The following is a 19,949-nucleotide window of genomic DNA, read 5'->3' as shown; positions in this document are numbered from 1 at the left end:
CCAGAGGAGTATTTTATCCTTGAAACAGGTGTAACATTAACAGGGTGTCCTACTCTTTCTGTCTTGTGGACACTAAGTTTTGTAATTTCTATAATTTACAATGTAATTTGTACATTTTCTTTGCTTCAGATACTTTGACCTTCTTCATAGTCCCTGAATGTACCAGGTACACTCAAGCCCTGTGACTCAGCTGAGATGCCCTTGTCCATATTTCTGGTTAATACTTACTATTGCAATTTAGTACCTCATGTATTCCCCCCTTTTGGAAGGATTTGTGGGTACAAAGCCAAACTGAGTTAGATGCTATTCTCATCTTTATAGTCATAAAGCATCCTTTTCATGAACTTTCTTAGAGCACTTATTATATTGAACTTTAATAATGGGTTTTCTTGACTCTCCTCTAACCTTGTACCGTGGTTGGCACATACTAGAGACTGTAAATATTTACAGAAGAATGAACATGGTCAGCTGCTGCCTTTGAGGCTGATTTTTAACCCCTGGTGTTACAGCAGCAGAAATATGGAAATACTTACATGAGAGGAGCATTTCTTGCTAGACTTCCACTGAACTTGGGGAGGCTTCTGTTGGAGAAGAGACACACACATAAACACACTTAGACACAAATTGCTGCTCTGAGTGGACAAGACCAAATGGAAGATGGAATTGAAACTTTGTAGCACATCTTATCTGTTTAATTGAATAATGGCATGTTTTTTCTTTTAATGGCATAAAATAGTATTGCCCTTTATGTGGTTAACACAAATGTTACTTGTATGTGCTATGCAGATTTATCTTTCTGTAATCTGTATACAGAATATTTGTCATGCATATTTGGAAATGTGTTTTTTTCCCCAAACGCAATGCACATAAATGATCTTTTCCCCTGCCCCAAACAGGCACAGAATTATCCTTGAGACTATATTTCAAGCACTACATTGTTATAAAACTATATATGCATAAAATCAGTCAGACTAGGGTGTCAAATGCAAATGTGTTCATAATATGCTGCAAATTGCACAAGTAGCACACTGTATAAATTAGTTGGCTTTAAAACTACCATTGAGTAGTGAAATATGTGGGAATTTCAGTTAGTAAAACAAATTGATTATGTTATACCATGTAATATATAACAATTTTGTTTATAATCACAAATTCTTTTTTCACTAAGAATTTGGGAATGTAGGTCTTTCTCAATCAACTAGCAAGTTAATTTCATTTTATCTTTTTGTAACTAATTTATGACCTGATTTCACTGTTAATTTTTTTATTAAAAATGAAGTTAACTAGTAATATTTTAGCCTATCTTGATTGATATTAATTACCTTTTTTCATTTGTTTTATCTAGTAAAACAGGTCTTGGTTTTAGTTCAATACGTCACTGTCTGTTAAAGGAAAGTCAAAGGTTAAGTGGAAGTCTAACATATGAAGATACAGAAACTGTTCAACTGATTCAAAATGGGAACAACAAGTGATGAGATGGTATCTGTGGAACAGACCTCCTCCTCTTTCAATCCTCTGTGTTTTGAGTGTGGTCAACAGCATTGGACAAAAGAAAACCATTTGTACAATTACCAGAATGAAGTGGATGATGACCTGGTCTGCCATATTTGCCTTCAGCCTCTGTTGCAGCCCCTGGATACCCCTTGCGGACACACATTCTGCTGCAAGTGCCTCAGAAACTTCTTACAAGAGAAAGATTTCTGTCCCCTGGATCGGAAAAGACTTCATTTTAAATTGTGTAAGAAGTCTAGTATTCTAGTTCATAAACTTCTGGACAAATTATTAGTGTTATGTCCATTTTCTTCAGTGTGCCAAGATGTAATGCAACGCTGTGATCTGGAAGCACATCTTAAAAATAGGTAAGTATAGAATATGAAAGAAAGAAAAGTAACTCTAGATTTATAAAAAGGTTATTCAAATAAGCAAATAAAGACTGGATAGGAAAAAAAGCATTAATAAATAGACAAATCAAACACAGAAGAGACAGCAAATAAGTATTTGTGAAACAGTAATATTTGGCGTTATTATCAAAAATGAGTACAAGAACTTCAGGAAAGAAATGCCATCCAATACCTATTAATATTTTTACCGGTGTAATATAAAGCTTTTATATTTATATGGATAGCAGCATGTAATTATAGACTTCTTACAAAGCAATTTGTTTCAAAAACTGTAAATGTAAATATCTTTTTATCTGTCTTATTATCCTAAGGAAATAGCTCAAAAGAAGGAAAAATTATATATGAAGATGTTCACTCTAACATTTTGTACAGTTCAGTCAATTGGAGTCGATCTAATTATTTAGCAGTAGGGGAAGAGTTAAAAATAATGATAGCATACCAACTCAATGGGATATTATGCCGCCAGTAAAAATGATAGTTTTACTGCAGCATGGACATGAATATACATGATTTTGTTTGCCAAGATCTTGTAAAGATTCTGTGTTTAGTAACTAGAATGAATAAGAACTAGGGACTGAAAACTTTAAAACATGTAGTGGGGATTTTTGTCTTACTAATAAAAGGTTAAGTAATTTTTTTGGCTGATTTTTTAGTGAGTTTTATAACTTGAATTTAGTGAAAGATGATCTTTAAAATCATTATACACTTAGGAAAGGTTAAAATACTTCATGTCATAAGTAGGTAAAATCACATAAAATGACAAATGTATTAATTTCTAATTTTCAAAGTTAAGCCAATTGTGCTTTGTAAATCTGCAGTAATATTGATTCTGTGAAAAGCCATGTACTCTAAAATACATTGGATTTGGAAATAATAATACAGCCTCGCATAGAACATCTTGTCATTATACTCACATATAAAATAGAATTTAAAGATTATCTAATCACTACAAATCAGGAAACTGAATCACAAAGCTTAGAGATAGTTAATGATATAGTTAGGCTTAAACCTCAATTATCTTATTTACTGTTCCAGTATACCATGCTGACTTTACAACAGGTTGAATCATGTCTCTACTACTCTAGAATAGTAAAAGTTTTATATACACATGAGTAATATACATATTCATTCTGCTTCTAAATATCAGTGTCATAAAAATCAGTGTAACATTAGAAATAATTAAGACAAACAAGAAAGAATAAGATGTTTCTAAAATGTCAGAAACATGAACATGTCTAGAAAAGTTGCTGAAATTTAATCTGTTTTGTTTATAAATAAGAGCTAAGAAAAAGTGTAGGGTAGATTATATAGACTTTTGAAAATGTAGAGTCTTAAGTTTTTGTTTCTCTTTGATAACCAGAAGACATAGAATCTGAACATGATAGCCAAGTCCTAGAAATTGACCCCAACTTTTGAATATACTAGTCTGGATCAAGATTAGTTATGACTGAGGTTGAAGAATATTTAAGCTTTTCGTATTCCTCTTAGTGATACTGTTGTTTTTTAAGGGATAGTTTCTCTTATGACTTGTTTATGAACATCAATTATAGGATGCTAGAAGAACTGAATAAAGTCTCAATTCAATTACTAATTATTTTGATAGTGAGATATAAATTTCACAAAAGTTTATATAAATTGCATTATAAGAATTTCATATGTGGTTGAAGTATCGTTAATACTTCGTTTCGAACTATAATGATGATATTAAGAACTTGGGACTTACAAACTGTCCTTTCATTTTTCAGTTGATGAAGGCTAAACGGTCATGTCCAGTTGAGTGTTTGATTTTCCAAGTATGCTCATTAATATTAGTTTGCTAATTTAACACTTTCTGAAATGTCTTAGGCTTATGTTGTAAAAGATACATTGATGAAGGTATATGATTTGAAAAAGTGGGTGACAGCTAATTATTGATGATAAACTATTGATTATAAAGATATAAAAAGATAAATTTTATAAATTTAATATAATTTTTATTTCCCATTTGAACAGCTAATGAGATAATGTGATAAACAGCCTGACCTTTTTCTAGTCTCTTGATTAAAAATTTTGAAGTTCAAGTAGAAATGTTTATTATCTACTGTGTGCTGGATACTTAAGTATCTGTAAGCTGATAGCTAGTTAGAATCTACTGTTGGATTGTAAATTTCCTTAGGGTCAGTACCAGGTTTTTGCTAGTCTTTGAAATCCCTTGCCCAAAGTTGATAATTAATTGTTCAATTAAATTGTTAATCTATGTTCTGGTTATCCAATGCAGAGAAACTGACCACTCTAAGCATAGTGACATAAAACAACAAGCATTTGTTTCTTCACATGGACTCTGTGAGTCAGGGATTCAGACAGGGCACAGCAGGGATGGCTTGTCTCTGTTATGTGATATCTGGGCCACAGCTGGGAAGAACTGAAAGTCCGGGACTGCAACAGTTGGAACAGGAGAATCTATTTTCAAGATGGCGTCTTCATTCACATGTCTGGCACCTTGTTGGAAATTATAAAGGCACAGGTCACCTAAGACTTGTCAACTGAAGAGCCGAGAGGTGGCCTCTATTTAAGGTTCTCTTACATGGTGCTCAATGTTCCAGTAAACAAGGCAGACGCTGCTTGACCAAGTTGATCTATTGAAGATACATGACATCCCTTATGCTGTTAACTGTGTTTGAAAGTCTCAGTCTACCCGATTAAAGGGGAGAGAACAGAGTTCATTTTGTGGTAAAAGGAGGTCAAAAAATGTGCAGTCATGTTTTAAAAGCAACATGAACTAGCAATAAGAGTGATTTCATGAGGCATAGAATTTGATTATGACTGTTGCATCCCTGTGTACAGTCTCACTCATTTGTTAGGAATTGATGTTTCATTGAAATTCAGAAAATTTCAGCATTAGCAACCATGATTCATTGTTTAAAAGTTACATGACTATCTTGTGCCTTTGTTCTTGAATTTTTAGGATTTAGAAATCTCTTTATTAGTGTGAGGAGTAGTTTGCATAAATCTGGTAATTTTATGTTTAAAATTACCTTATTTGAATGAAATTCTACTCTTAAGAAATCTGCTTCAGTTTTGAGAACAGCTGACATTTTCTTCTACAGCTAAAAATAAAAAAATTTATAAATGAATATGTTTTTAAATAAATTCACTAATGATTATATGTTAGTATATGTTAGTAAAACACTGCAGAATTCATTGGAAATGGGAAAGTGCCCTCTTTGAAGGAGAACTAGGTAGCCCAAAAGAAATATTCTCTATACTGTACTAAGCATTATAACATTTTAGTAATTACTTTCTAAATTCTGCCAAGCACCGTCAACTATAAAGCATTCTTCCTCTTCTCTTCTCATATCCTGTCTCATCCTCAACAATTTAACATTTAAAGTTTATGGTAATTGTACCATAAATGTTAATTTTTTTTCTAAATTATTCATTTGTGTCTTTTATGAAGTAGACAAGCTTCAGAATCATTTTTCTTTTCTACTTAAAACTTATAGTTAACACTGTTATTAAAAGTTCATATATGGGCCTCCCCGGTGGCGCAGCGGTTGAGCGCTGGGTTGCGAAGCTGCCCGCGGCCTCTGCGGCGCCAGTTCGATCCCCGGCTGCTCCCCGGCCACCGGAGGAGGGTCCCACATGGCGCGCAGACCTCTCCTGCCGCCCGCTGCTCCCCTCAGCAGTGTGCTTCGGTCCTTCTGCCTGCTCTGCTCCCCGCTCTGGCTCTGGTGAATTCTCTCACCCTCCCGCGCTTCTGACTGTACCCAGTGCATGTATAAACAAAAACAAACAAATAAAGAAAGAAAGAAAGAAAGAAAACATGCCTCTATATATATATAAAAAAAAAAAAAAAGTTCATATATTAATAAAATAGAGAAAGCCTTTAAAGAAGTTTTTTTCCCAGGCCATCCCTGGTGGCATAGGTTGTTGAGTGCAGCGCTGTGAAGCTGTCCACAGCCTCTGCAGCGCAGGTTCGGTCCCTGCCGGCCAGGGAGATTCCCACATGGAGCGGCAGACCACTCCTGTCTCTCCCACTGCTCCCCTCAGCAGGGTATTTCAGTTAGTCTGCCTGTTCTGTTCCCTGCTCTGTCTCTGGTGAATCCTCTCACCCAACCGCGCACCTGGCCTGTACCCCGGTTCATGTATGCATGAATAAATAAATTTTTTTTTTAAAAAAAAGGAAGTTTTTTCCCGCATGTTGACACCTTTTCTATCATCAAATTGTTCCTTATGTGAGTCATTGTTATATCAGGGAATGAAGCCACTATATCATAATTCAACTTAGTTGATATGTAATTTTTGTCCCATAAAGGGAGCCAGAATAGCAGAGATGGAAGTACAACCTTCAGCAAGAAAGACAAAGCCCCTCAATTTGGCTCTAGCTACTGCAAGGCTTGATTTTTAAAAATTTAAAAACATACCAGCGTGTCACTATCCCTCTGGGGAGGTGCAGCCCTCAGCCTATGGTAGGTCACACTGCCTCCAGTGTCCTGCCCTCCCCCCCTTTTTTTTACAGACCATAGGTGGTGATTGTTTTTTTTTTTTTCAAAGCCTGTTGATAATATAACTATGTAGAGATAACATCAAAAGGTTGCATTCTTTAATAACCGTGATTTGTTTCATATCAGTAATTTTTAACTGCTTGGATATTACCATTTGCAGAGTTTATATATTTTTTCCACACCACCATCCCTCCTCCTCTGTTTCCACACCACCATCCCACCACCATCTCTCCTCCTGGTGTTTATTGATGTCCACTGATTTTTTTTTTTAATGTGTTTCACATTATCAATTTGTCTGCTATGTAAATGTCCAGTATTTTAGTATTGAATTTACTTGCTTTACTACACATAATTCTCTCAAACTCTCTCCATTTTTTTGAAAAAGACTCATTTTATCCTTTCTTATGACTGAATAGTACTCCCTAGTTTAGATATATCACCTCTTCTTGATCCAGTTGTCCATTAGGACATGTAGGCTACTTCCATTTCCTAGCTATTGTAAATGATACTGCTTATGTACATTGTGAACCATAGGGATTTTGTGTTGATAATTTCATATTCTCTGGGTAGATACCCAAGAGTGAGATTTCTGAGTCATATAGTATTTCCATTTTTAGATTTCTAAGGTAAACCAAGGTTACTTTCCATAATGAATGTGCCTACTGACATTCTACTAACAGGGTAATAAAGCTTCTCTTTTCTCCGTATTCTCTGCAGCACTTGTTGGAGATCTTTTTAATATGTGCCATTCTCATGTATGTGAAATGGTATTTCATTGTGGTTTTAACCTGCGTCTCTCTTACTCGAAGTGATAATGAACACTTTTCTTATGTCTGTTGGCCCGGATATCCTCTTTTGATGACTTGTCTGTTTATGTGTGCTACCCATTTATTAATTGGGTTTTTTAATCCTCAAATTATTTTTATATATCTTGAATATTTGTTCCTTATCAGCTATATATTGTGTAAATATTTTCTCCCATTGAATAGGGTATCTTTTTAATCATCTTTTGTATTTGCTGGATAAAAGTTTTTTAGCTAATCCAAATTATTTATTTTTGTTTTTATTTCCCTTGCCATAGCATAAAGTCCCCGAAAATATCTTTTTATCTTTGATGTCATGAAATATATCACCAATATTTTCATCTATGTTTTTTATTATTGCAAGTCTTATATCTAAAAACTTCATCCATTTGGAGTTTATTTTTTGGTATGGGGTTAACAAAGTTACAACTTTATTTTTTATGTGTAGCTTTCCAATTTTCCTAGCACAATATATTTAAGAGGCTGTCCTTTCCCCATTGTATGCTCATAGCTGCTTTATCATAGATAAGGCACTGGTATGTTTGTGGATTTATTTCTGGACTCCAGTGCCCTTTTTAAGGGCAGTCCACTATCTCAGAGCTCCATAGCCACCTTTATTTTCTGATCACATGCCTACCCTGATCTAATTAAACATTGCATGCATTTCTGTTCAGTTGTTTTTTTTATTCATTTTTAATATCCTCAATCTAGCCTCCTGCAACACTGAATTACCTGCTTGAATAATCCACATTATATCCCCATGCCAATTGGGATTTGTGTTGTTATTGTTAAATATTCATATTTAAAAAGATGTATAGACTTTTGTTTTTTGTGATTTTTTTTTTTAATGTTTGTTAAGACCTTTCTCGCTCATCCGTTTTGTTTCTGGGCTCAAAAATTTGGGTATCAAATTCAATTTATGTTTTCCTAAAGCCCAGAAAAAGAACTCCATAGAATGAATTTAGTATGATAATAATGAAAAGAATCTTTGAAATCAAACTTGAATTCATTTGGATTTTGACTCTGCAGTTGAATAACTATGTGATGTCGGCTTAATTTTCAAATTTGTGAAATGGGGATGGTAGAGTCATCTTTCTTTTTCAGTTCCAAGTGTTTAGAAACTTAAGGGATGGTGGCTCTGGAATGCCTGTGATTATGCACTTTTGTCTGTCCAAGCCTGCTCTGATCTACTCAGCCCTTAAGTAGTATTTTTTAAATAGCTTTTTGAAATATATTTTACCTACTATAAAATGCCCCCATTTTTAAAGTGCACAGCTTAATGGATTTTTTTAGTATATTCACAGAATTGTACAGCCATCATCACAATTTAATTTTTAGAACATTTTTCAACCCCCCAAAAGAAACCCCATCCCATTATCAGCCATTCCCTAGATGCACAGATTGTGAATGGTCTGTCCAAGCTTCTCTTTCTCTTAATCCCTGTAATTTTTAGTGTGCACTGTCTATAGAATACATGCATTGTGTTAACAGAAATGTTTGTATTATAGTCTTGGCTTTTGACCTCATCACTGAAAATGTTCTGATGTCGCCATGACCTTCTCATTGCCAAATCAAAGCAATGCTTTCTGATCCTTACCCTGTTTGCCCCTCTTGTAGTTGTATTATCGGTCACTTTTTCTTTTTTGGCACTCTTTTATCTCTTCATTAGGCTGAAATCTCTGTCTCATAGTCTCCTGTTCAGTAGTTCTGTCTCAGACTACTCAGGTGGTCTATCGTGTTTAAATATGAATATTCCCTGAGGTTCTCTCTATAACCTTCTAATGCTTGAGAAAGACTTTTGAATTTTAACTTTTTTTTGTTCCCCTTAGCAATTACTGTATTTCATTGGGAATTTTAAATATACCTGTTTCTTTATCTTCCTAACAACTTTTGGTTTACCTTTTTAAATTTACTTTTGCATGTTCAGTAACTATAAGATAGGCCTTATATTTAGTATGTAGATTTTTTTGTTGTTGTTACCTAGGCTTATTTCCACATTCTATGTTTACATCCTATTTATATTTCCTTATCATTTCCTATAGCTAGTTCATTTTTTCCCATTGAAGGCTAGCTATTTCCCATGTAGATATTTGGGCATGATATGTATTTTGAAAATTAAATCTTTACCTTTTTTGTGATAATTGTTAATTGTTTTTATCTCAATTTTTTGATTGAATATTTTAAAAATATATTTCTAGTGAAATCTGTTTGATTAAACACAAATTTTTCCAAGATCAGTTTTCAAAAATATTTGTAAAGTCTTTATAAGAACAAACCTTGGAATGTCACTTATCAGTGCAGAAAGCAAAATCAGTTCTCCCTCTTCTTAAGTAATGAGAGGATGTTGAATAAAGAAGTTTCATAATGATCCTTTTCAAGAACTTGAAATCCAGGACTTAAAATGAATCTTTCATTCATGATAGGTAACTTTCAATTTAATTGAATTTAATATTATATATAATTTTGATTTAATGTTTAGATTTTTAAAAATACTGTCATTGAGCAAAGGTTTGCACACCAAGACATGAGACTGTTGCCTACCCTCCCCAGCCTTGCTCTACCTCCTTACCCCAGCATGAAAGTAAGTGGTGTCTAGACAGTAGTGTTAAGCGCTAGGAATGTGTGTCTGCTTCTCCTTTACTAATATGCTTCTCCTCCCACCCTTCAAACTGCATGAGTCACTTTGTCTAATCAAGTTGGTAGATGAAAAAGAACTGGCACCTTGACATCACATGTGTAAAGACTTTGTTTAAATGTTTAAATAACTATCTACCCTTTTTGTTTGCTTGAACAAGCAAGCTCATATTTCTTAGTGCTTATGTAAGTTTCCCAAGTACTTCCAATATATTCTTCGAGTTACATAACCTATCTATAATTGCACTATTGAAACTTCAATTTTATCCAGGAGATGTGTTTTATCTCCTTCCATGTCTATCATAAATAAGTTATTTGGACCTCCGTTGTGCTTTCCTGCAAGTTATAAAGCTTCAAATATGTTGGGTACCCATACTGAATAAATGTGCAACACTGGCTGTGAGAGTAGAGGTATAATGGCACTCAAAGTCTAAGACAGGATGTTTAAGCTTATATGGAAGAAACTGCTGATTCCACTCCTATGGTTAAACTGGTTGACCTGTAAAAAAAGGCTTATGTAATCAGAATTACAGTATAATTCTTGCAGTATAAAGACAACTGTACTGGTGTATATATTTCTGGCATACTAGTTATACCTGAATAAAATTTTTTATTCAGGTATTCTGTGAAATATATACCAGCCATTGTTTGTGATGACCCCTTGTTTTAAATTTGCCATGTGGAATGGTAAATGGAGATTAAAATTGGAAGTATACACTGCTGTAGGTACTTCTAGATGCTTTTTAGAGAAGCCATTGCCATTCTTTTGTGGTATAAGCTACTAATCACTTTTTTCCTTTCAAATCATCTGGAAACCACTTGGTGTTCTTTTTTCTAGATGTCCTGGAGCTTCTCATAGGAGAGTTGCCCTAGAGAGAAGGAAAACTAGTAAAACTCAGACGGAGCTTGAAAATGAAAATGGACCCACTCTCATAGATGTACCAGGTACTTTACCACCTGAAACAGACTGTTTGGGAACAGGCACAGTGCCCACCGAGCGAAACTTGACCCCAGCATCTCTTCCCTCGTGGGAGGAGCCAGGCCTGGACAATCCTGCCTTCGAGGAGAACAGCACAGCTGACAGTATGTGCCCACTTTCTTTTGTATTTCATCTGTTTTCCAATCAGCATTCCTCTCCTTCCCAGTACTCTCTATTACTCTCCCAACATAGTTTTTATTGCCCTCGTTAAAAAAGTTAATTTATTGAGATACAATTTATATTTTAGAAACAACATGAATTTTACTCCAGAAGAAGTTGCCCTGTCCCCATCTCTTTTTTACCATAGTCCATGAATTCACTAGGCATTATCATGCATCTTATTTTTTGTGTATTCAAAACCCTGTTGCTTCTAGACTCTGAAATTAACAATATCACAACAAAACAGCAAAAGCAGTACCTCAGGTTAAGTGCTTACTCTGTCAGGCTTTGTGCCAAGCACTTTTCACACATAAATTGGATGAAATACATGTAACAATATTATGAGATTTCTTTGTAACAACTGAGAAAACCAAGCCTTGATAGACTGTTGGTCAAGTTTGGACAACCAGGTGGTGCCTAGGTATATATCAGACTCCAAGGTCATGCTTTTGCACTCTTCTGATAGTAGCCATTAAGCTAACTCTACCGCCCACTAGGAAACTTAACAGAAAGCCTGTTGTCATTGATTTGGGATATATCTTGATAGTTGGCCTGGTATTTGCTTTTAAATATCATTTTCTCTTACAAATTACAAGTTTTACCCAAGGGATGTATATCTGTCACAGTTGCAATCTTTTCCTGAGGCTCAATTCAAGACTCCACTGTTTTCAGAGCTTGATCTGACTATTTCTTGGCACCTATGGTGATCATATACCACAAAGTTAGTCTTTTCTACCTTGTGTTATTTGCAATTGTTTCATGGACCAAACTTTCTCTTGCGAGTTAGGACAAGGTGACATTCTCTTAATAATTCTTTATCAGATCATTGTGTCTCCTCAGTAATTTGATGCATAGTAGCTATTTCTTGATTATTTGCTCATCACCTTTCTAAGAGGAAATATTTTGATAATCTTAGCATAAATATTTTTGGTCATTCTGTTTCTATTATCTGGTGGTGTTGCTTTTTAATTTATCATTTGTTAATATAAGATGACCTGTTTACATGAAGATAATCGAAATATGATACATTTTTCTTTTTGTCTCTCATTTTTAACTTGACAGGTGCTCAACAGCCACTTAGTTTACCAGAAGGTGAAATTACCACAATTGAAATACACCGGTCTAATCCTTATATTCAGTTAGGAATTAGCATTGTGGGTGGCAATGAAACGCCACTGATTAACATTGTTATCCAGGAAGTCTATCGGGATGGGATAATAGCCCGAGATGGAAGACTCCTTGCTGGAGACCAAATTCTTCAGGTATCAGTTTTAATTTTTCTCTCATCTTGCACCCTTTTATAGTTATTCATAACTTTAAAATTTAGAAAATTGTGGTATTGTGAAACCTGAATTGTGTAAAGGTTAGTGTTGCTGTGTTGATATGAAAAACATCAGAATTTATCTGTAATTTCCCTATATTCATGAAATGTATTTTTTTCCTCCCTACCTTAATTTTCAGCCACACTCCTGACACAGCAGATGGTGTTTGGACTATTGGGGCCAGTTAGATTCTTCATAACTTAATCTCAGTTGGCTATTTTGGGACCACCTTTTATCTACCCTGAAATTCTCTTGGTCCACCAGCCTTATCCCTAGTCTAGTTTTCCCATCCATTTATTACTTTCATTGTCTGATTTATCCTACTATACTATACCCTGAGCACCATAATCCAGAAGACAACATCATGCAGCACAAATTTCATATAATTTGTGCCATAAAATTCAGAGATCATAGGTATCTCTTGTTAGCTCCCTAATAATCTTTCTTCGTTAACCCTTAATATTGCCCTTATCTCTTCTCTTTTAGAAAATGATCTTTAACAAGAAATAGCTATTCCCAGGAAAGAACTAGCTTGGGACAAGATGATATTTTGTTAGAGGCCATATTGCGCATTGTTTTTATTTGATTTCCTTTAATACAATTTGAGGTTAATTTTTCAGTTTTTTTTTGCTAATATAGTTCATCAGTGGACTTTTTAGTTTTCTATTTTGGAGTATTATTTATTAACATAACTGAATCTTTATACCTCAAATTATAGCTACTTGAAATTATTGTATTTTGGGGAGCTTAACTCAAAGTTATAAATCTGCATTATAGAAATTCTAATACATTATTATTGTTTATGGAAGCATACATATTAGCAACTCTAAAAATGGTGATCTTAAATCCAGTTTAATGATTCAAATTGATAAGAAAAGTATGAGTATATATCCTGATTAATGAATTCACAAAGGATCTCTCCTATTGCGGACCCTGACTTCTGGCCTTTGACTGGTATGCTAGACCCGCTAAGTAAAGCCATACCCTTTGCCCAATGTGAAATATTTATGGTAATTTAAAAGTGAACATTGGAAAGAAGGTTGGTTGGAATTTTTTACTCCTCGTTATATCCATCTTTATATAAACCATATATATAATACAGTGAGAAAATTGGAAAATACAATTAAGATGATTTTTTTATAGACAAAAGTGCTAGCAAGCTTATGTTTTTTATTTTAGCAAACCATAGAATAATGTTATTCTATTAAATAGACTATTTGAAAAGAATCTTAAAAAATAATATAATTTTTAGATTATTTGAAGAATGTGTATTTTAAATTTGATCAGTCATTAGTTATTTCAAAGGAAAATAATTATAGCCGTGTGTTAGGTTTTTTTTTTGAAAGATTTTATTTATTTTTGCATAGAAGGATTGCGGTATAGGCCAGAGGTGCAGGTGGTGAGAAAACTCACCAGAGACAGAGTGGGCAGCAAAATAAGTGGATTGACTAAAATACACTGCTCCTGTCAGGGAGACAATAGAGGTCTGCTGCACAGATGTGGGTTAGCCCCCTGGCTAGAGATCGAACTCAGGCCCTTGCAATGATAGCACTGAGACTAACCCCTAGGCCACTAGGGAAGCCCCATGTATTAGTTTCATTTGTTTAGCTACAGTGGTAGAATTTACTATGCTGGTGCTGTTTTTACAAAGTCTAAAAACAGTATTTTATTGGTCTCTGCTTTCTCTAAATTTCACTGGCAACCATAAATCATAAAGAAAAATCCTTTCCAATTGTAGGATATTCCACAAACTACTTCACAAAGATGATATGATGCTGTATGCTTACACATGATTATAGCTAGATTTCATCCAGACATTTTATAAAGTCATTTGTGATAAATCTGAACATAAAATGGGAAAATGTGAACCTAGAGATAGGTAGCTTTTTAGCTGAATAGCAAGAAATTATTAATTTTGACTAGTCAATGAAACCATGTCAGGCTGGTTTTCTTGGAAACTGCCTTGAAGTTCTATTCTTGACCCTATGTTATTCAACATTTTTATCAAGGATTTGTTTGCTAATAAATGAATTCATGTTGCCAACTAGGGAGACAAATTTGTGTATGACATTAATGAATTTGATGACTGAATTTTAAAAGATGTCCATGGGTCAAAGTCCTAACAAAATTCAAGTTAGTATTGTTCAAAACTATTAAACAAATAAGAAGGGCAGTGCTTTGCATAATGTAGATTCAACTGAAAAAAAAAAAAAAAACACTTAAGAATTTTAGATGAGCACAAACACCTAGAGCCTGTCACTAAAAGATGTTCAGAAGATGTTGCTCTCCCTCTCACTTTCATCTTAGACAGATTGAGAGACTTTCTAATTGTGATCAATATGAAGAATTGTACTAACCTCATCCTCTAACTAGGTGAATAATTGAAGCTAGGTGTATTTTCTTACTGATAGTACATGGCCAAGGATCATTCATTATGTTTATTTCAAGATTATAAAGTTTAATAAATATAAATACTTTGAATTACACTTACTGTATTAGGTATATACAATATATCTAATTTCTTTTCTTTAAAGTAAAAGTTACACATCTATATTCAGGTTGTATGCTAGAATATGCTGCTTTCCTTTATAAAAAACTCAAGTTTATTTTCTTTAGCATAATTGTATTTCATTTATAATCCTGTAAAACTTTGACTTCTGTTCCATTAAACTAGTATTTCATTAGCACTTGCCATATGCTGATCATAAGTGTTCATTTTCATCCTAATGCTGTGAAGTAGATACTAAACACATTTTACAGATGAGGAAACACACTCAAGTTCTATAGTTTACCCTTGGTTATCCAGTTAGTACACAGCAGAACCAAGGATTCTAATTTAAGTCTGTCGTTAAAACCTGTGGTCCTAACTACTATTTTCTACTTGATGCTGGTCATTGTAAGCCATTAGTAGGAACTCGGTCTTTTGAAATGTTTGTAAAGGATTTTCTTTGTAAATAATGATTTCATAGAATTTTCACAACACATAGTTTCCTTTGGCGATGCTTTACAAACATTTTTACAAACTGAGGGAAAAAAAAGATTGTCATACTTTGGTTGTAATTCTTTTTTTCTAGGTGAACAACTATGATATTAGCAATGTGTCCCATAACTATGCCAGAGCTGTCCTCTCTCAGCCTTGCAACACGCTGCATCTCACCGTACTTAGAGAAAGACGCTTTGGCAACCGAGCTTATGGTCATTCTGATAATAATGCACCACGAGAAGACATTTTCCATGTGGTTCTCCATAAACGGGACTCTGGTGAACAGCTTGGCATTAAACTTGTACGAAGGACAGATGAGCCAGGCGTCTTTATTCTTGACCTATTGGAAGGGGGGCTGGCTGCTCAGGACGGGCGGTTGAGCAGCAATGACCGAGTACTCGCCATCAATGGACAGGACCTGAAGCATGGGACTCCTGAGCTTGCTGCCCAAATTATTCAGGTAACTCCTCTACATGTCTATTCCAGATACTTGGCCTTCACCACCATACATCAATAATTTGTTTTCATTAGCAAATAACATAAGAATCCAGGCAATATTTGATATTTCCCAGGAAAATCAAGCATGCCTCCCTAAATTGTTCAAAATCCACAATAGTATAACTTCATTATAGATAGACTCTTTTCTAAAAGCTATATACTGGTAAACTTATGGTTATTTATAGACTACAGACTATACTTGCACAATCGTTTGCTTTCAAGACTTCACCTGGTATAAGATGGTAGTATTCACATTTAACAAGGGAGGAAAATGAGGCTCAGAGGAGTTTTTATTACCAAGGTTGTACTTAACCTTCTCCTCCTTTCAAAATCCATGAAATCAGGGGATAATACTCTTTTTTTTTTTTTTTTTATTAAAAATGACTCTTCTCTATAGTGCTTTTTTTAAGTAATTCAAAACATTTCAGATATCATCATAACTTTTGTCCTCACAAAGTAGTAAGTACAGTCATTATTAAAGAAAAATCACATTTTCAGTCACAGCACTAGAACAAATCAGTTAAAAAAACATTCAGAGAGGAATCCCAGGTTCTGCCATATGCCATGGCATTTAATAGTATGGGTTCTACAGTGATAAGGATGAAACAAAATTGTGTCTTTGTTTAATAACATAAGCACAACAAAACACTATAAGGGAAACCAAACAATATAATTGAGCATCAGGAACCAAGTTGAAAGTCACTAAAAAAATGTATATATAATACCAAATCAAATACCAATGAAAATTTAAGACTGATAAGAAAACCCAAGTCTCAATCCCTTAGTTTATTCGTTTTTTAAAAAATTTTGGTTTAGTGTAACTGTAAGAAGATAAACAATACACTCACATACACAAAACCATAATGCTTTGAGAAGAGAGTCAGTCATTTCATAGACTTGAGGTTTAAGGAAATTAAATGCCTAAGTTTTCCTCAAAGCAGAGGCAGTATTAGGAGCTTTCCCTGTGGATACCAGCCAGCTACTGCTTTGCTAAAAGCAAGTTCATCTTGTAAGAATGGGGGTTGATATGGGAAGTAAAAGGGGACGAGTGGAAAAAAAAAATTAGTCCAGTTATGGGATTTAAAGGAAGTAAAGTTAGTGCCTCCCCTGGTGGCGCAGCGGTTGAGTGCTGGGCTGCGAAGCTGCCTGCAGCCTCTGCAGTGCCGGTTTGATCCCCAGCCCCCGGCGAGGGTCCCATTTGGCGCACAGACCCTTCCTGCCGCCCGCTGCTCCCCTCAGCAGTGTACTTCGGTCCTTCTGCCTGTTCTTCTCCCTGCTCTGGCTCTGGTGAATCCTCTCACCCTCTTGCGCTTCTGACTGTACCCAGTGCTTGTATAAATAAATAAATAAATCTTTAAAAAAAAAAAAGATAAAGTTAGGTGGACTTTATGAAGTAAGAAGTTAGAGAAATAGTATTATATTTCAGGGATTGTTGAAATACTCTAATTTCTAAGTAATACTCTAAATTTCTAAGCAAAATATAGAAAATATAGACACATAAGTAGAAAATACATTTAAAATTTTTCATGGTAATATATTTGGATTTTCATAATTCAAATAATTAAAGAGTTGTATTATATGTTGTGCTATAATTTTTCCCAAACCATAGAAAACTAAATTGCTCAATTTGTTAATTTTTGAAAAGAATGAAACAATTATTGTTTGGGGATTGTAATAACAGCAAGTTTTCCATGTCTGAAATAAAATAATGAAGATAAAATATAGAAAATAAAGAAGGAAGTTAAAATAACATTTAATCTAAACACCCTGAGATTTTCACATTAATGTTTTAGAGAATATCATTGCAACATATCTATATGTCCAAAGATTAATAGGTACATATGTATACAAATACACATGCACTCATAAATTCTGTCTTTGAAACTTTTTCTTTATATATGTTGTGAATGTAAAATAAACTCTGATTTTGATTTTTAATGGCCAAAGTAGGTTTGTTATTATAATACAACTTATTTCATCAGTTCTCTATGACAGACTTTTATGTTTTATTTTCGGCCTTAAGACATTTTGTTAAACCTTCCTCCAAAAAGATCAAACCATAGCAATTTTTACTCCCAGAAACAGGATCTCTACTTACTTATGAATTATGGGGATTGTCGTTTGGGTATGCTGCATTTTTAAAAATCTTTACTTTTCCTCTGTTTGAAGCCCTGAAATGTTCAGTGTGCAGTTTGTTTAAAGTTACTCTAAACCCAAGTATTATCCAGTCCACAAGTATTAAATGTCCACTGTCATGTGCATAGAATTTTGTCTTTCAAGCATTTTAGAAATATCAAGAATTTGTCTCTATTAGTTTTGCATAGCCAGGGGTTTTCCAGTAAAGTTAAAATACCGATTTTGGAGTATTTGGTGGTTTTGAGGTGTTAAGCAATAATGAAAATGAGTCTGTACATTGAAGCAAAGTCACAAAGAGAGCGCCTCACACCTTCACACCATGCACTTCTAATGATCTGAAGTGTCAGAATTTTAATATCAGGATTCTAAATATTATGCTTTGGTATTTACCCCTTAAAGACTGCTTTGGGAGTCTGGGTGAATTACTATTCTTTTAGTTATTTTGAAGATTTGTCTTAAATTAGTTTACTAAAATTCTTGAATAAGCAAATGATTTTTAGTAGGACATTAATTTTGATTAAAACTAATTTCCAATTTAAAAACTGGAAATAATATTATTTCTTAATGTTTTGATTATAATTACACAGGATATCCCCACTTCTACCACAGGTCCTTGAAAGCAATCTGTCATATTTTACTAGAAAAAATAATTTGTAAATTAATAGTAAATTGGGAATTGTGGTCACAACCAAGAGTCAGCATCAAATAAAGCAGACCTATACATTAAAAGCCACGATAAATTTATAACTTAAAACTATATAATGGATATGAATCTGTGTTTAAAATGTAGGTATAGAGAAATGTGCGTATAAATTTGAAATGACAGTATGAACCTCTAAAATAATTTAATATAACTCTTAAGGATATGTCAGTGTGTGTATATGCATATATACACAGTATATGTATAAATGCTAATCTTGTTATTTAGAATCTAATCATTCTTATCAGGACTGTTTAAACTGATATCCATTTTTTTTCCTCAAACCTATAGCAAGCAGAAACAAAGCTAGGCATAGTTTTATTGATTCTTATTTCAAAGTAGTCATGCAATTTATTTCAAAAGTCTCAGTGGACTTTAACCAAGTTTTCAGTTAGTTCCACAGGTTACCTTCTTTCCCTTGTACTCTCCCTCACAATGCTAAGACGATCTTGAAGGGGCAAAAAAGTATTTTTAAAAAGTTACCCTTTAAGAAATCATAGGGGGGGCCTCCCTGGTGGCGCAAGGGTTAAGACGCAATCTATGAAGATGTCAGCAGCCTTTGCAGCATGAGTTCGATCCCTGACCGGCCAGGGAGAAACCCACATGGCAAGGCAGACCTCTCCTGTCTCGCCCGCTGCTCCCCTCAGCAGTATATTTTAGTCAGTCTGCCTGTTCTGTTCCTCACTCTGTCTCTGGTGAATCCTCTCACCCCCCACATCTCTGGCCTGTACCCCAGCTCTTGTATGCATAAATAAATAAATCTTTGAAAAAGAAAAGAAAAGAAATCATAGGGAACCATATGGTATTTGTCTGTGTTCATTTGACTTGTTTCATTTAGCATACCTTATTATTTCACTCATATGGAAAGTAAAGAAATAAAAGAGAAAAATGAGCAAAGCAAAACTTAGACTATATGAACAAAATGATAGTTACCAGAAAGGAAGGGAGAAGGGTCTGGGTAAATTATGGAAAAGGAGTCAGCTGTCTATGGGATAATGGAAACTAGACTTTTGTTGGTGCTTATAATATAAAATATACAGGTGCCAAATTATAATGTTATAAACCTGGAACTTATAAACCAATATTACTCCAGTAAAAAAATTTCTTTAAATCATGGTGAGATTTGTAAATAATGGGCAGTTTATTGCTTTGCCTTGGTTATTTTTGAGGTCTGGTTAGGGGGAGGGCATGCCCATTACTCTGTGTGTGTGTGTGTGTGTGTGTGTGTGTGTGTGTGTTTTTCTTTCAACTGCAGGAGTTAAGTATAGTAGCCTATAAAATTAACTCCCTTCCTCCCCACCACCAGGTGCTTGTAGTTTATACCCAGGTAAGTATCTGGTACAATGAGAA

General features: G+C 34.3%; 1 protein-coding gene across 1 annotated transcript in view; it reads left to right on the top strand.

Moving 5' to 3' along the window:
* LNX2 (ligand of numb-protein X 2) overlaps window positions 1–19,949 on the top strand; it is a 60,043-nt gene that overhangs the window by 25,490 nt on the left and 14,604 nt on the right. The window contains exons 2-5 of the mRNA XM_037527072.2: window positions 1,346–1,859; window positions 10,661–10,905; window positions 12,023–12,222; window positions 15,357–15,725. Coding sequence (XP_037382969.1) covers window positions 1,456–1,859; window positions 10,661–10,905; window positions 12,023–12,222; window positions 15,357–15,725 — 1,218 coding nt within the window. The 5' untranslated portion in view covers window positions 1,346–1,455. The remainder of the gene's footprint in view (window positions 1–1,345; window positions 1,860–10,660; window positions 10,906–12,022; window positions 12,223–15,356; window positions 15,726–19,949) is intronic.

This window comes from Talpa occidentalis, unplaced genomic scaffold, assembly GCF_014898055.3.
Source record: "Talpa occidentalis isolate TD23 unplaced genomic scaffold, MPIMG_talOcc4v2.1 talOcc4.5, whole genome shotgun sequence".
Taxonomy (NCBI): domain Eukaryota; kingdom Metazoa; phylum Chordata; class Mammalia; order Eulipotyphla; family Talpidae; genus Talpa; species Talpa occidentalis.
The sequence above is the reverse complement of the archived record's forward strand: the minus strand, read 5'-3'. Positions and strand labels throughout refer to the sequence as shown.